At 47.4% G+C, this 16,876-nt stretch overlaps 1 protein-coding gene across 1 annotated transcript; it reads right to left on the minus strand.

The window, feature by feature from the left end:
* Positions 1-299: 299 nt before the first annotated feature.
* On the minus strand, positions 300-11,219 carry rnd3a (Rho family GTPase 3a). The gene is made up of 5 exons (XM_061066788.1): positions 10,931-11,219; positions 10,429-10,516; positions 3,237-3,346; positions 1,773-1,907; positions 300-1,555 (listed from the first exon to the last, which is right to left on the minus strand). Exons 1-5 carry the CDS (start codon positions 11,078-11,080, stop codon positions 1,307-1,309), a joined length of 732 nt encoding a protein of 243 aa, XP_060922771.1. The 5' UTR covers positions 11,081-11,219; the 3' UTR covers positions 300-1,306.
* Between the last annotated feature and the right edge of the window lie 5,657 nt (positions 11,220-16,876).

Raw genomic sequence — 16,876 nt, forward strand, 5'->3', positions numbered from 1 at the left:
CCAATGGAGGCCCTCGTGGAATGAGGACGTAGGACAAATAAAATCATCACAGTTCACAGTGTTTATTCAAAAGACGTGTGAATGACTGAATATATTGATAACCAGTTATCACAAGTTAAAGTTAACACTGTACCACACATTAAACTCGGGCCTCCACCAGATTTCTTTTACGTGCATGAGTGAAGTTACGACTTCCTGCAAAACCTTTGGAAATAAATCGCTGTTGCTGTGACTTTGTGCTGGGCCTTTACGAGGAGATGTTACCCAACGGATGAGTCAGAAAACTTCTGATAAACAAGTTAAAGTTCTTTCAGCTCAATCTCTCACTCCTCGAGAAGATTAACGGCCAAATTCAATGTTTATTACATGGACTGAAGGAATCGTTGGCCAAACCCTGGAGGCTGAATCCAGCCTCTTTGCTAATCGTTTTCAAGTTTCATGTCTTGTGTGGAGATCGTCTTCAGAAAATCAGCAAACATCTATAGCTGTTGAGGGGGAAATGTCTGACTGGTACAAACGTGCAGTTTTAACCTCGGACAGCTTCTAGCTTCAGCTCCGCGTGGCTGCAACTCATCAGGATTAAGCTTAAAAATCAAACAATGACGCAGTTACACACCAATGACTTCACATTATACCGACAACATTTCAAAGACAGGGGACACGCAGTGCCAGGATTCCTTCAGGCGGCGCGAGGAAACGCCTCTTCTGGTCTCCTCTGCACACAGACAGTTACTACAGGAGCTACAGGAGCAGGGGTGAGAGTGAATCAGTTCCAAACCACAGGGACGACTTGTTGTTTAAGCCCTCCGAGCAAAAAGTCCTTGATCCGGCACAAACAACAGCAGCTCCACTTTTTTTTTTTCTCCCCAAGCATCCAAACCCCTAATCGCAGGCTTTGGTTCTCATTCACAAAGATCACACGTTCTCACACCCTTCCTTTACAAATGAATGCGTCCTCATGACATCACTCCTCCTGCTCATTTCCTGTTGGCGTGGAAAGCTTCCACCGCGTCCGCTTTGTCCTCCCGGAGGAAGCAGGTCACTTCCTGGAGCAGGTAGCCCTCTGACAGATTGCTTCCTTGTCTGATAGGGCAGGGGGCCAAATGGATTGGGACGCTATGACGCGTTGAGTTTTCGTCGGTGCAGAGTATTCCAGTAACATGTAGATGAGTTGAAGCTTACGAAAGCCCTCTCCAGACAGATCGGGGGTCTTTAGCATGCAGGAGGGAGCGCTGCCCCATCGTTTCCTGCTCGCACTGGGTTCTGTCCTCATTCTCCTCAGTCTAATCCCCCTCAGGCTGGTCGGTCACATGACAGAGCAACTTTTGGCTTTGTCCTTCCGGAGGTCTGAAGCCACGGCCGCCAGGTCGGGCCGACTGGGCATGTGCGAAATCCTCTTGTTGGCCCGGGTGGCTTTACTGCGCTTGACGTTTTTGTGGTTTTTGTTGATGCAAGCCAGCGTGGCCACGTGGAAAATGTCTCTGACGCTGTTCTCCGACTGCTGCGCCGAGCACTCGATGTAGGGCGCCGAGATCTGCTTGGCCATGCTGGAACCCTGAGGAGGGAAGAGGTCAGATGTGGTCAGCGCCGGAAGAAAGGGATCGAGGTCAGGTGAGCCGGGAGGTTAACACATTTACTGGCGTCAACAATGACGAAAGGATTTCGGCTCTTAGGGATCAGTTCAACTTTGCGTGAAGTCGAGTACAATGAGCTGTTATTCATCAGCGATTACAGTCACACTCATGGAGGTTAAACAGGGTTATTCTGCCTACCTGGTCATAAGAGACTGGTGTCTGTCTGTGGTTGGAAAGCTCCACCAATGTGCTCAGGTCAGTGCGCAGGTCAGATTTACATCCAACCAGCAGCATCTTGGTGTTGGGACAAAACTCCTGGATCTCCCCTTTCCACTGTGGAGAAACACAGAACATCTCAGTCATGCATCATCATACAAAGTTGTCTCCTAATGCAAAAGGGAAATTATCTGTCAATACATCAATATCATACCACAGATCCCAAATAAATATAAACCAGGAGTTTGAAAACTATGATTTAAAGTAATTCCATGTTAAAAAGCATGTTCGTGGCACAAGATCCCACAAGTTCCTACCCCCCCGTCACCCGCCTTCTTGGGTCCAAAGGTTAAAGCTGCCACTTCCTGCAGCCCCTCACACATTGAACCCTGGAAAGGAACCACAAATAATCCCCACGTTTCCTCCCTGACAACAATAAACACTCTGTGATCGATGGCATTTCTCCAGGGGTTTTAATCTGAGGCTCGTGTGCCTCAGGACTCACTGGCCGGTCAGCGGATCAAGTTCGAGCGACGTCCGAAGAGGAAGTTGTTTAGTGCAAATAAATACCATCGCTAATGCTAATGTTCAGAGTCATCGTTCGAGGCGTGACCTCTGACTGAAGTCTTTTGCAATTTCCATGCACACGTTGTTACCACACATGAACCACATGTTTAAGATATTCCAAATTACTGCTAATTGTGTAAAAATGTTGAACAGGACTTTTACATTTAGACCTAAACTAAAGCCACAGGACAGGTTCATCTATGTATTTCTAAATGAGTTCTGTTTAAATATGACTAATTTAGGCTGAAGAAATAAGGCCAGGGACGGATCCTGTCATTTCATCTAGTCATTTATTCAGTCAGCCTGGTAAGACATGTATTATATATCACATTATGTAAGATATCTATTAAATAAATGAAGGATGACCCGAATGGTCCGATCACATGGACGTCTGTGTCCACGTTTATCAGAGCATAGGCCAGGTTTGTTTAGTTTCGGAAAACAAGGCTTTTAAATGAAAAAAAACTGTTTTCTGAGACTCCTGAGAAACCTTAAACCAGTCCATGCTTCTGACGTGTGGTCGTTACACCGCCGCAGTCATCAACCACCAGCGGCTCCATGTGAGTAACTGGTGGCTTAAAAACACCTCAGCGGGAGTTTGAGGAAGTGGAGAGCTTCCTTCTCCCAGCTGCTCCGAGGATTTAACCCAGCGACCTTCCGCTAGTCACACTACAACATCACAAGATCTGACCAAGGCTGCAGGAAAAAAAAACCTAAACTGTCGACTTAAACTCTTGATCCAGTTAAACGCAACATGGCCCTTTGTAGGCACATCCGATGGAATCAAAGTGAGCTGACTTTAAAGAGTGTTTGGAGCTTAAAGGCTGAGACTTCAACCAGCGGCTCGACGGATGAAGGAGTCGGTGAAGAGCTACAAACCTTCTTCATGACGCTGTCGAGGGTTTCCGGGCGGCTGATGTCGAAGCAGATGAGCACGGCGTCGGAGTCCGGGTAGGAGAGAGGCCTCACGTTGTCGTAGTACGGAGATCCTGAAACAAAGCGGGAACATCAGGATTTAATCTGGCGTCTCCTCCACAAGGACACAACACGCCCAAGTTCATGCAACAGGACGTGTCACATGACCTCATTATTCACTTGATCCGTAGAGATGAATGACCTGCGTGTAGAAATCACGACTCTGCTCCTAACCGAGCTTCACTTGCTCCCACACACATCCCAAGAACTAGTTTCCTGTCGAGGCAACGAAGTTATCCAAATCTAATTTGCTACGTCGGAGAAAACCTTGATGTCAGAGGACATCGATCAATTTGTGTCACAAGTGTTTTTATGTGTCCCCTCTTTCCACGTCTTGAAAAGCAAACTTGCTGCTGTTCAGGTTTTTTAAGGAATGAGGTAGAGATGATCTTTGCACTTGAAAATGCTCGCCTTAGGAACGTGGAGATTTAAAACTCTGTGGCTTGTCTAAAAAGGAAATACCTTTATTCAAATGAGGGGCAGCAACCGAATCTACCGCCGACCACGAGCTATTCCCTGAATGCATGAACACGGGAAAATCATTTCTTTAAACTCGCTCCTGACACTTAGTTCTCTGCAGCGCCGCAATAATCCATAGCAACCGGGCGAGCAAAACAAACTGCATCAGTAGGAACAAACATGCTGACTGCGACAAGATCTCTGGTTGAAGAAAAGCCTCTGCGGAGAAACAGAACTTCAGAGCGAGGAAATGACTCCCCCCTCAAAAATTGAGACCATGTGTGAGTGGCGACGCCCATCCCCCCCCCCCCCCCATCCCCAAACCCAGCAGACGGAAACATCTCCGGAGAGGAAGAGGGCGAGGAGGAGGAGGAGGAGGGGGGGTGGCGTCATGTCAAGGTGAGTCAAGATCACATGACGAGCACAAGCTGACCACACGCAACCGGCTGCCAAGAATGTGGAATATGTTGTTTTTGGTGAAGTGAAGGTTCCCGTGGGAGGTCTTTTCTAAACACAGTGTGGAGAAGGGCCAGGAATGCACAATGTCACACACACACACACACACACACACACACACACACACACATACAGACACACACACACACACACACACACACACACACACACACGGAGCTCGAATGCTCCTAATCTAAACAGTCTGGATGGGAGACGACAGCGTTTACACGATCCACGCTTCCTTCCAGGCCCGAGCCGCCGGGCACAAGAAAGCACGACACGGCCTCATGCCTGTATGCATGTACCACTCCTGCAGAAAGACATCTGAACCACAGCTACGTGCATCACCACATGTTCCACGTGCATGAGCCAGGATTGTCTGTGAGGTCACGGCATCACAACACACAACGCTGTGACAACAAAGTCCTTATAACATAAATCAACAGTTTCAAACTGCAGGACTACTGGTCGCATCAGTTCTAGTTGTGAACCTGATGAACTGAGAGTATTTCTTACATCTGGTTTTATGTGATGGTGAAATATAATTACATCTTTATTATTCCAGTAATTACATTCAAAGTAGAATTAATATTCATATCCAAAGTGGATATTTAACGGTATTTATTGTGTAGCTGTCTACTTATGGTTATTATGACAGATCCGTTAACTGATTTCCAGTTTGCCGAGCGAAAAGCTAAGTCGGCTTTGTTCGGTGCCAGATTGCAGCTAATGACCGTTCCTAAAAACTGGGAGTCAGTTAAGTACGGACGCCAGGAGCGACACAGAATAAATGATCACGATGTCTTGATGTCAACAGAATGCATTTCACACGGGAACGCACGGGCTCGCCATTTCCCAGCCGCTCCTCCACTCCCTCCCTGGAAACCCCTTTTGAAATCCCTCTGATAGGTGACACCACCTAAACCTCCCGGCTCCACGCTGAGCGGCTCTCGCAGACGCAGCGCAGGCAGAGCTGGAATGTGGGACCCCCCCCACCCCCCCACCCCCCACCGCACCCGCAAGAATGTATTTTTATGGCCGCCTCTCGACCGATCACAACCACAGTGCCATGTTTGATGTCTGATCTTTACAGTCCTCGCTGCCTGGAACCAATCACAGGGGAAATAAAACCCTGCTGACATTTTTACAATGAATTGATTGTTATTCATCAAGCCAATGAGAGGAAACGTATCAGAGTGAGCTGGCTGCGGCCTGTGAGGTCTTGCTGTTGATACGTCTCCGAGTCGGAAATATTCCTGTGCATCTACCTGGAGATTTAAGTATTTATAGCCGCAAATCCTCTCAGTGCATCTATGCAAAACCCTTCAATCTGCACAACATAAACAGGAGAATAATGCAAATTGAAGAGCGTGTACTGAGATATTTTTAATAGTCAACATTTTTATTCTCGTCTCCTGTTTAGAGCTGAATTAACCCTGCGTCAGAAATACTGCTTTGAGGTCGTCTTCCTGCCGCCTGGAAAGATAAGAGGAAATCCCAGTGCTAACACCCCCCCCACACACAAAGACCTGGTGACTGTCATCTAATTAGCTCGCGTCATTGTTCTCCCACAGGATCTCTAAATCTGGAAAGCTACACACACCCTGTCCTCCCTCTCCGTCCTTTAAAACGCACTGACACACACTCTCCAGGCCTCTCGCCCTTCTCTTAAACATGGGCGCTGCTCCGGTCGTTCTCACAGCAGCTGGATGACGAGACAATGAAATACGAAGCTCTGCCAAGATGTAAAAAAAAAAAAAAAACCTCCTTCCTTCCTGGTTTGTTAATGTGCTTTTTCAGGCCGGTTTCCCACAACAGCTGGGATGAAACGCAGCCCTGAATGGAATAAATATACATGAAACATGTCGGAGAATACATTCTGCCTCTATTCATGCCATGCGACTCATTAATTCAGAATTCCCAGATGTTTCCTGACTTCCACCCCAAAAAAATAAGAGAAAAGAGAAATTCCCTGCGGTTGCCGGCGAGCGACAGAGTTCTTAAGTATTCCACGATGTTCGAGACATCCCACTTTCCGTGGAAAACCTTCACGTATTAACGGCTTCCGGACATAAAAATGTTCTTTATCTCACAGCGACACATGCGGCCCTGAGGTACGCCAGCTGCGGCCGGCAGTCTGGAGGTATGGCAACAGGTCTGCAGCCGCGCTGATTTACTGCATAGTTAACATTGCTGAGCTGAGGGGCGCTGAGCATGTGTCTGTGTGTGTGTGTGTGTGTGTGTGTGTGTGTGGACAGGCGTTAAGCCTTCAGGGACACCTGTGGAAACAACACACGGCGACAGGCACGTCCACGAAGCTTCAGTATATAACCTCGGAACAGTCAGAAGTGTTCCACGCAAACAGAGCTGGTTGAAACTGAAATAACATGAGCCGTTATCTTCTGTTGTTGCTGTGGTAACAGTCAGGTACCTGCCGATGCTGAGGGTTGTGTGATATGACCACGGAGTTTATATAAAGCTGCCATATTGCACCCGAACCAGCCGTGTTTGATACGTGCTTCACTCTTGTAATAGATATTTGTGTTCTGGGCAATAAGAGAGTTCCCAGCTCAGCAGAGATTCACCCAAACGAGCTGTGGAGGCGTCAAAGCCTCGTGAACAACACGGAGAGTCAAGGGCGACTCCATGAATGAAGTTCAACACGTCCAAACAGGACGAGCAGGTGAAAGTCAGGCAGACGAGTCACATGTTTCTACTCGAAGGACCGGCTGGATTTTAAATATGCAACATCACACAGTCCTTCAGTGACATTAGCAGACAGGAAGCCCATTAATCCCTCCCAGGATCCCTCTGTCCTTCAGCACGTATACACTGCATCACCAGCACTCAGCTCTGCCGTGATTCAATTCTCCCCTGGAGAGGAGGTAGGGGTCTTTCTCTCCACCGAGGATCTGGGGCCTGCTGCGTACAATAGGGGTCTTTGTGGAGGAGGAAGTAGAAACCTTTAGTCTGAGGAATGCCAGACATGCGGCTCCACTTCGCAGAGCCCAGAAATGTGATCCAACGCAACAATGGCCGCCGACACAGGAATGAAGGGGGCACGCAGAGTGGGAGCTCGACAAAGTCTCACAACGAAGCAGCACACGCGACGCACTCTGGAGACGACTCAGGGAAATGATCTGGGACGTTCAATACGTGTCCTCCTTTAAAACTCTTTTATCCGAGTCCTCTTTTCAAAAGTAGGTCGTCTTTTAGTTTGCAGAGGTAAATAAAACCCGATCCCAGGAGGTTCCCTGGGATAAATATCATCAAATGAGATCCATGGGGTCTGGCACACACGTCTCCTCGGGAGAAACTGATGTGAAGACGCCTGAGATCCTGTGGTTGAGATTTGATTACAGCGCTCACTTGTTCTGGCTTTGGAACATTTCCAAAGAGAGTTGGAACAAACATCATAGACTGATGATTTCTGGAGGAAGAAAACATTTCCAGCAGAATGTGCAGAAAGACTACAGACTACAACAGCTATATTAAATCAGCTAGTTAAAGATGCTCTAATCCACAGACTGTATAGGAAAATGGACGTCGACTCTGCATCCAGAAAGTGAAGTGGATTCGATGATGTTGCTTTGGTGTTAAATGCACCAAATGGCACCAAAACAGATGAGAAAGTTAGGAACTAGTGAGTGAACAGCAACAAATCAATTCAAGCCATGCAAGAATCTATAAGTGGTAATAATGTATAAATAATAAGTCCTATGCAGCTTCTTAAATGCTATGCCGTTGATGCTCTATTTTACAGCATTGTTAATTAACTATCTTTGTGTTTGGGCTATTTTGATTGTTGCAGAAGCAATTTAAAGACATTAGCGCAGACTTAACGAAGTACTGATGTGTATAATTTGTCATTTTCAAACATTTTTGAAAGGAAATAGTGAAAAATGAAAGTAGTCTGCCTGAGCTTCCTTCTTAAAAAAAGGCTCTGAGGTGCATTTTCCCTCTCTTCTCCAGTGGAAGAGGCCTCAGGCAGGCAGGCGCCGAGCCACAGGGATTGTTCTGTTTACCTTTGCCTTCTTCCTCCCCTCCTGTTTGAATCTCACACACACACACACACAGACACACACACCTCTGCAGCTCCTTCAGACGTGCAGGCAGGCGGGCGGACAACGTAAACCCACTTCCTGTTCCGGCGAATGAAGTGTGAAGCATCAAAGGCTGCGGCCCGGACCCCGGTGGATCCCACCCCGAGGGCTGGGAAGCAGAGCCAAGCAGGGTTGGGCCGGGGGACCAAATGGAGAGGAACACAACTGGCAGGCATTTACCTTAATGACCTGAATTACTCTCACCACCCTCCCTTTTAACACACACAGACACACACACACACACACACACAGACACACACGAGGCTGCTCATTAGGCCACTCGTCGCTGCAGAACAAAGACCACCACAGTGTCTGTAGGTGTGCGTTGGGGAGGGGGATGGCGGGCTGGTGTTTGTCTTCATGGCTGCGTCCTGGTCTTTGTCCGGGTGCATGCTGGGGTCACACACACACACACACACACACACACACACACACACACACACACACACATACACACACCTCTCCTGCGCACCTCAGGAGATAAGGTCGATGGTCGTCTCTACAAAGCGACTGGTCATGCTGAAAGCTGTGTCAATCAGTCGTTGGGTGTGTCTGTGTGTGTGTGTGTGTGGGGGGGACTTGGCTCCATCTCAGTCCCACTGATCTAATAGGAACCACAGCCCCCCCCCCCCCCAACCCACCACCATCGCTGTTTTATGAAGCATAAAGAGAAAAAAGAAAAAGGGCTGCAGGCGGTCTGCCAACACAGCACAATAAAACATAATTCTCACTCTGGCCGGTTCTCATTTCTTCCACTTTCCAATTCCACCACACACACACACAATAACACACACCCACACACACACACACACACACACGGTGTCGGGGTGAAGGAATTTGAAACCGGAGCCCCTTGTTTTGCTTTTGCTCGTAGTGTTACCGAGCCTGGAAATGAATTTCTATCTGCTGACGCATTTATTTTCATTTCCTCTTGAGGCAAAACCGAGCAAAAAGGCCAAGAAATCAAACTTCAAGGCTCCTGCTGTGATCGTGTGGAGTCAGAGTGTGTGGATGGATTGTGTAGGTTGTTTCTCCTTGGGGAGGAGGAATTAAAAATGTGTCCTGCTGATTCCTAGCACGCCAGAAAGTTCATCATTCAAACACCACCATCGCTGAGGAATTCCAGGCTAGAGACTTGCAACAGCTGGCTGCCGGCTTGTCTCCACCCATCGCACCCACGACACACACACACACACACACACACACACACACACACACACACACACACACACACACACACACACACACACACACACACACACACACACACACACACACACACACACAGACACACACAGGGGACGCAGCAGCTGGTTTGAACCCAAAGTCCAACCACCAAGCGATTACAAAAAAAAATGGAGTTCCAGTCCACGTGTTGCACAACCAAACTTTCCCAAAAATCGCAGTGAGGAAACAGTGAGTGTTCTCCAGATGTGAGAACACGAACATGCGCAGCCTCTATCATTAGCTCCGTTTCCCTGTTCCTGCTTCTCTCAGCTGGGAAGAATTCATAATGAAATCCATTCCTCTCCTGCATTTCTGGGAACACTGGGAGACAACAGAATATTTCCCTGTGGGTGAAAGGTGAGGAGGCCTGAACCTAATCTGAGGGGAAGTGTGCCTGGCGTGGAGCAAAGGCATCCTCCGACCAGGAGAGAGGATTAACCCAGCTTTATTGATTAAAAATTGGGTCACAGATTAATTTCATTATTCATAAACGCAGGCCTCTTTACGATTCGTGATTCTGCCATGTGGTCAGAGCCGTGGTGATCGAACCTCTGGAGGTTTGACACGTTATCAGCTGTTTGCATGTCCACAGAGGGGTTGTGCAAGGGAGCTGCGTGTTTGAACACGTCTGGACACTTCACCCTGGACTGATCTCTTGGGACACACACACACACACACACACACACACACACACACACACACACACACACACACACACACACACACACACACACACACACACACACACACACACACACACACACACACACACACACACACACACACACACACACACACACACAGCATGGGGCAGGCAGGGGGGTGACACATTGCACAGTGTGATTTTTTACCTGAGGTGTCCCACAGGCTGAGCTCGATCCTCTGCGTGTCGATTTCGAAACTGGCCGTGTAGTTCTCGAACACTGTGGGGACATAGCTCTGCAGGGGACACGGGGACAGACAGCAAGGATTATGGGAAATGAAGTGTTTAGATGACAGATTATGCTTTTAATGGCAAAAATGAGAGGTCACATGCAGAGAAATACAACACTACTGCAATAAGTTTTATTATTAAGATACATTTACCAAAGTAACACAATACAAGAGCTCTGCTTGCACTATTGGACATGCATGCATCATCATTACTGCATCTGACACATAAAGCTCCATCTGATCATGTGACTATAGTACCATTAAAATCAGGTTTATTTGCAGCAAGGTCACTGGCGTGCAGGGGGAGGGTGCTGGGTGTAGGGTGGATTAGGGTGAGTATGCAGGGTGGATTGTGGGTGTGCTGGGTGTGATGGGTGTTTGCTGGGTGTAGGCTGGGTGTGCTGGGTTTGGGGGTCTCACCTCCGGGAAACAGTCCTTGGCGAACACATGCAGCAGCGCGGTCTTCCCGCACTGGGAGTCTCCCACCACCACTATCTTACACTTGACGCTGTGACTGGGATCCATGCTGGATGGGAGAGATGGCTTCTGACACGAGCGTCTCTCCTTCATTGATTTCAATCGGGAAAAAGTGTAGAAAAAAGGCAACAATAATAAAAAGAAATAATAATAATAGCAGGAGTCCGGTCCTGATTGGTCCTGGTGGGTGCTGATTGGTCCTGATTGGTCCAGATGTGGAGGACCAGATGTGGGTGTTCACGGTGCCGGTCCGGTTCTCAGCTGCTCCTCCCGGTGTCTCGTCCTGCTCTGAGCCGGTGGAGCCATTCCCTGGTATATATAAGCTCCAGCAGCCAATGGCCGCGGCCTCCTCCTCCTCCTCCTCTGGATGAAGATCCTCCTGCTGCCCTCCACCATGGCGCCCCCTACAGACCCAACACGTCTCTGTCAAACAAAGCAAAGTAACATTAGAATATCAAAAGGAAAATTCAGAGTCTTGCTTTGTTTTTCTGTAAATTATAACATCTGTATTAGCTCAAATTAAAATGACACCAGATGTAGTAATAAAAACCTAAAGCTTTGGCTTATTATTGGATTTACTAGAAATACTGTGTATTTATATCCTCTGAACTGGGTCAGGTTATGTTAATTTTCAAATAACTAAAACTTTGAATTTGTGGCATCTTCCTCCATCTTATGTATAAATATGCAGTATAAAATATGATGAATAAGAGTAAATATAGAGCCTAGAGTACATGAAAAGGACTATTTTATAAATACATCTGCATCTATTAGTGGCAGTGGTAGAAATATGTGACTGATATTTCTGTGCCTAATGAACACTCACAGCCCAACTCCTGTGTTTCCCATGTGTGAGAGGTCTTCAACCAACATGGAGGAGGACGAAACAGAGCCTGGAGAAGGAAAAGTTTCTAAATCACTTGTGAACTATTTTTAATTCATGGAAGAATAAAGAAGAAGAATGTTGTAATGCGGCTGATGAACTGCTGGTTTCTGCACAATAGAGGCCTGACTGATGCTCCTGTAACTCACCTGTGATCCATGGACGATGCAGCAGTGCAGCTTATTATCATCGCTCCCTATGTATCATACACATTTCACTCCTCACGAGAAGATAAAGACAAAGGGGTTGAGAAATAGAGACTGAATTTCCCTGTGGGGTTGATGATTCGCCACAATCATCTTTTCTGCTTTTTCACAGTGTGAACAGGAACCTCCCCTGGTCCTCAGGCCTCCTCTCTCAGCCTCCAGGCTCCATCCCCATCGCAGCATCACCTCCAACACTACGAGAACAACGAGGTTCCGCATCAGCTCTCCCCTCTGCCACGGAGCGAGTGGACTGTGGGTGTAGCTGGCAGCGATTCCACGGTGAGACAGCTCCACCCTGCAGGCTGTGTGCTGGGAGTCCCGTCTGTTGTGTGGGAGCTCTGCCTCCAGGACGCAGCGCTGCCAGGAGAGAAGGGACTGGGGGGGGGGGGTTACACACCACGGCTATCTGGCTGCTATCTCTGTACCATATGCATTTGACCTCATTCAAATTCTGGCTGAAACAGGAAGATTGTGCAGCTTTTACCTGCTGATCATTTTGTGCATTTGTCGTGGGTATGTGATTTATCGTTTTTATCTCGTTCGTTGATACTGAACAAGCTGCAGTAGAGGAGAGAGTGCATCCACATTACATGAGGTGTTTCCACATTATGCCTGAGCTATTCCCTCATTTTATTCAGTCTGACTGCCTCTCTCTCTCTATGTGTGTGTCTGTGTGAGTCTGTGTGTGAGTGTGAGTGTGTGAGTGTGTGCATAGCCTGCAGCACTGCCAGTCTCACTTGGGTGCAGCCACACATTTGGGCCAAAGTGAGAGTCTGCAGATTGACACAGTGCAGGAAAATCTTAAAGGGGAAAAGTCCACCTATTTACCGATGCATTACAATCGTCCTGTAAAGAATCAGTCAGGAGATCTCCTACATTTCCCATAATGCTGCACGAACACCCGCAGGGGGGTGGAAACACAAGGAATTGGTTACATACATCTTCAACAACATAAAAACAACCCAACATGGACACATTAAAGTGGTCTGTCTGTGATGGTGTTGTCAGACAAGTGCAGTTACACAATTACTGGACACAGTTCCCAGGATAAAAATAGGACCACCACCTGTTTCTGGTCACATGGTCCTGTCGACATCCTGTAGATGTTTTAAATTTACCTCCTCGCACCAAAACCCTCGTCTCACACACTTTACACTTATTTTTTCCCCTTTAGAGGCTTTTTCACTGCAGAGAATAAAGTGGGTCAACACAACACACGGCTGTGTAGCATCAGCTGTGTGTGTGAGAGGTGCTTCTGTGGCGTCCTTGACTGAGACGTCGATGAGCTGGAGTACTTTATGTTTCCTTTGGGATTCACTTCACCGCATGTGCCGCTTCCTACCACCTTCACCGGCTCACACACTCAACACAATGACAAAGAGATGCCCTTGGAACGTCAGGGATCTTTGTTGCACCTCTGGTGAATGTATGCAACAACTGTGGAGGTGAATTTAGACCAACATATGCGTGAAATACTGAACATTTAAATGAAATGAATACAATTTAAAGCGTATATACTGTATGAGATTGCTACTAGATAACTGTGGAGAACAAAGGGATGGATATTTTTACAGATATAAATATTCTGAAGTGGAGCAATGCTGTAGTTTCCAGTGATAAATTCCCATTCCTGTGCTTTGTGGAGTGACCCACCGCTCTCGGGAACAGTTCAGGTCTGGGTCACGCACCGGTGCACACGCTTCCTCCTCCGCCTCGGTGCTGCAGCGATTTCCAGAAACGTTCGGCGATTGCGTGGAGACAATTTGTCAAACAGGTCAGAAGACGATTAAAAATGAGCAATGAAAGAATTTGACCACAGGTCCGGGGAGGTTTGCTTTTTAGCCAGCAGGCCGGCAGTGCTGGAGGTGTGTGACGAGTCTAGGTCACTGGGTCTCTGCCCCCCCCGTCCTGACGGCACGCTGCCCCACAGTTATCTCTGTCCACGTGCATTCAATCAGCGGAGCGCTGACATTTACTGCTCGGGCAGATGCAGCACACGCTCGGCTGTTTCTCTGGGAGAGGGGTTTCCTCGACGGTTAGTCACCGCGACCGGGAAACCAAGGACAGTGCAGGGAAACACAGCAACAGCAATAGATGAATTGTATATTCTCACACTGCCTTGGCCCTGCTATACATTTAAACACAATTATTGATATCAGTCTTAGTTTTCCTATTTAAATAAATAACCTTTCAATCACTGTCATATGAAGCTAATCTGCGGCCATCTTTTAAAAAAAGCCTTTTAACGCCACCGTCCACCGTGTCCCGGCTTTGGAATTTGTGCTAAGGGCTTAAATGGAATCTTCAAAGCTCGTCTGTAAAATAAAATACATTTTGTTGAACAGGGGATGTCAGAGAGCCGCTCGCCCTCTCGTAGCTCTCTGCCTAACTACCTCAGCTCTCGGCCTTGATCTCCAGGCTGACAGCAGCGGGGGGGCTGCAGTCTGAAAGGACTCCAGAACGAGGAGGGATGTTATTTCACACCAGCTGGGATATAGTGAGGGACCCTTAATGACATACGTGTGCGTGAGTATATACGGGTACATGCAGATTAATGATCCTTAAGGTAATTTAGAAATCCAAGATCAACCACTGAGATTCAGATGAAAGATCTCTACTGATTTTTCGGTTTGAACGGTTTCGTTGAATCTTCCACAATTTCACAATAAAACCCTGTAGTTATGACATCACTTTGGTTTCGTGGCTATATTTGGAGTTCAGTCACGTCAATGTGGAGAACATTTTGTCTGCCTGATGAATCAGATCTAATGTAATAAATATGCAATGTGGACGGGAACATCACTGAACACATCTGGGAATATTTCCAAAATTCCTTTTAGCATTAAAAATGTCTTGAGGAGAAGTTTCTCCGGTTCATCCTGTTCTCCTCTCGCTTCGTTCACAGTGATGGAGAAGTTTAACACCAACAATAAGTCTATTATTTATTTAATCTGGGACGTATTTCAGTGACGCTCCTTTTAATCTCTACTGGCAGTAAATCTGAGTAACACGTCCAAGGTCCCAGTGTCCAAACATCTCATGGGAGTTCACTGTTTTACCAAATACTTTATGAGTCACCTGGTTTTTCCACATCAACATGACATCAGATGGAATGTGAGCGCGGAGCAGCAGAGCCAGAATCCTTTCACAGGTAAAGCTGCCAGAACAGCTCATCAAATCAAACAGAGTCCTTCTTACATTCTGGGCTTTCTAGTGCATGAAACGTGGAAACTGACTGGAACCCCCTAATGAATCCTAATGAGCTTGGAACCCCCACATCCCCTCAGCTCACTAACACATGACATTTTCCTTTAATAAACCATTAGCCTAATATCCTCCGCTGAATACACTGTGTGGGCAGCGAGGGCACGGCACACACACTGCGGGGGGGGGGGGATCACGCGTGACCATGCCCACACAGGAGCAGGAAGGCAATGACACGTATGACGGAGTACAGTAAGTCTGTCAAGTGTCTCCAGTCAGTCATTAGGTCTGTTCAGGCATGGATACACACACACTGATGTAATGAGACACAGTGTGTGTGTTCAGTCTGTGTGTGTGTGTGTGTGTGTGTGTGTGTGTGTGTGTGTGGGCTTCAGATCAGAGAGTGAAGGATGAATCATTCCTGGGATGACCTGATTCTTCAGGGAAGTTCGGGGCGTGTGTGTGTGTGTGTGTGTGTGTGTTTAGGGATTAATGGTGCATAAAATTCTGTCTTCATTAGCAACTTCTTCAGAGAAACCACATGACGGGACAATAATCATATCTGTCAGTTACATGACAGGAACAAATTATTAAATGACGACTGTGAAAAGATCATTAAATGTTTTTGCATCTGTCTCTGTACCTGATCATGAGGCTGTGAATAAAGATGGATGACGCGTCTCCACTTCCTCCCACTGTACAGAGCTGAAGCCAAAATATCCCAAAGCTGGTGCGATTGTGTCATTCTTTGCACTTTTTGAGAATTAACTTTATTTATAGTCTTGTTTTATCTCGGGAAAAAAGAGGTAATTGGTGAAGTCAGAGCTTCACTCCTGCCGTCTGGATCCAAACCGGCGGCTGCTGTGATCCTTCACCAGCGGAAGTGTGTGGCTGCTGTGCACGGATGTGGGTTTTCTTTTATTACACGAGCGAGTGCGGACCTACCGCAGCCACGGGGCTGACTGGGATCCCATCACAGGAGCGATGCAGATCTGGGATAGTGTGTGTGTGTGTGTGTGTGTGTGTGTGTGTGTGTGTGTGTGTGTGTGACGTGTGAGGTGGTGATGGGGGTGACAGCCACCAAACAGCCTGTAGTGTCATCCGGCTCCAGTGACAAATGAGCGTTTCCATATGCGTAGCGAGGAGTTTAATGTCGGGACTGAAGCGTGTCATCAGATTAACGCTGACACGACAGGAAGGACTTGATGGGCTCTTATGGGCGGGGGGGGGGGATTTCAGGTGAAAGGCCCTCTGGCTCTTCTCTCTGAATTTACAACCTGAATTTACAAGAGGCAGTTTTAAATCATCATGAAGACAATTGAAGAGGAAGCCCGTAATGCTGATGAGGTCCCTGATGATCGATTGGTCATTAAACCTCAAAGATCGAAGGACACGTGACCTCTAGGTGACCTTACGGCTTTGTTTCTGACACATTTGATTTGCTGATGAAGGTTTGTGGCTCCGACACTTTCGATAAGCCCTCGATCTGCATCCACGCTGAGCTACCCTCCTCAGATTCCTCATACTCAGGCTAAATATAGTCTCGCTAACAATCAGGCCATCTCTCTCTCTGGCCCATTTACCGGAGCCTATATG

This window comes from Limanda limanda, chromosome 23, assembly GCF_963576545.1.
Source record: "Limanda limanda chromosome 23, fLimLim1.1, whole genome shotgun sequence".
NCBI classification, from domain to species: domain Eukaryota; kingdom Metazoa; phylum Chordata; class Actinopteri; order Pleuronectiformes; family Pleuronectidae; genus Limanda; species Limanda limanda.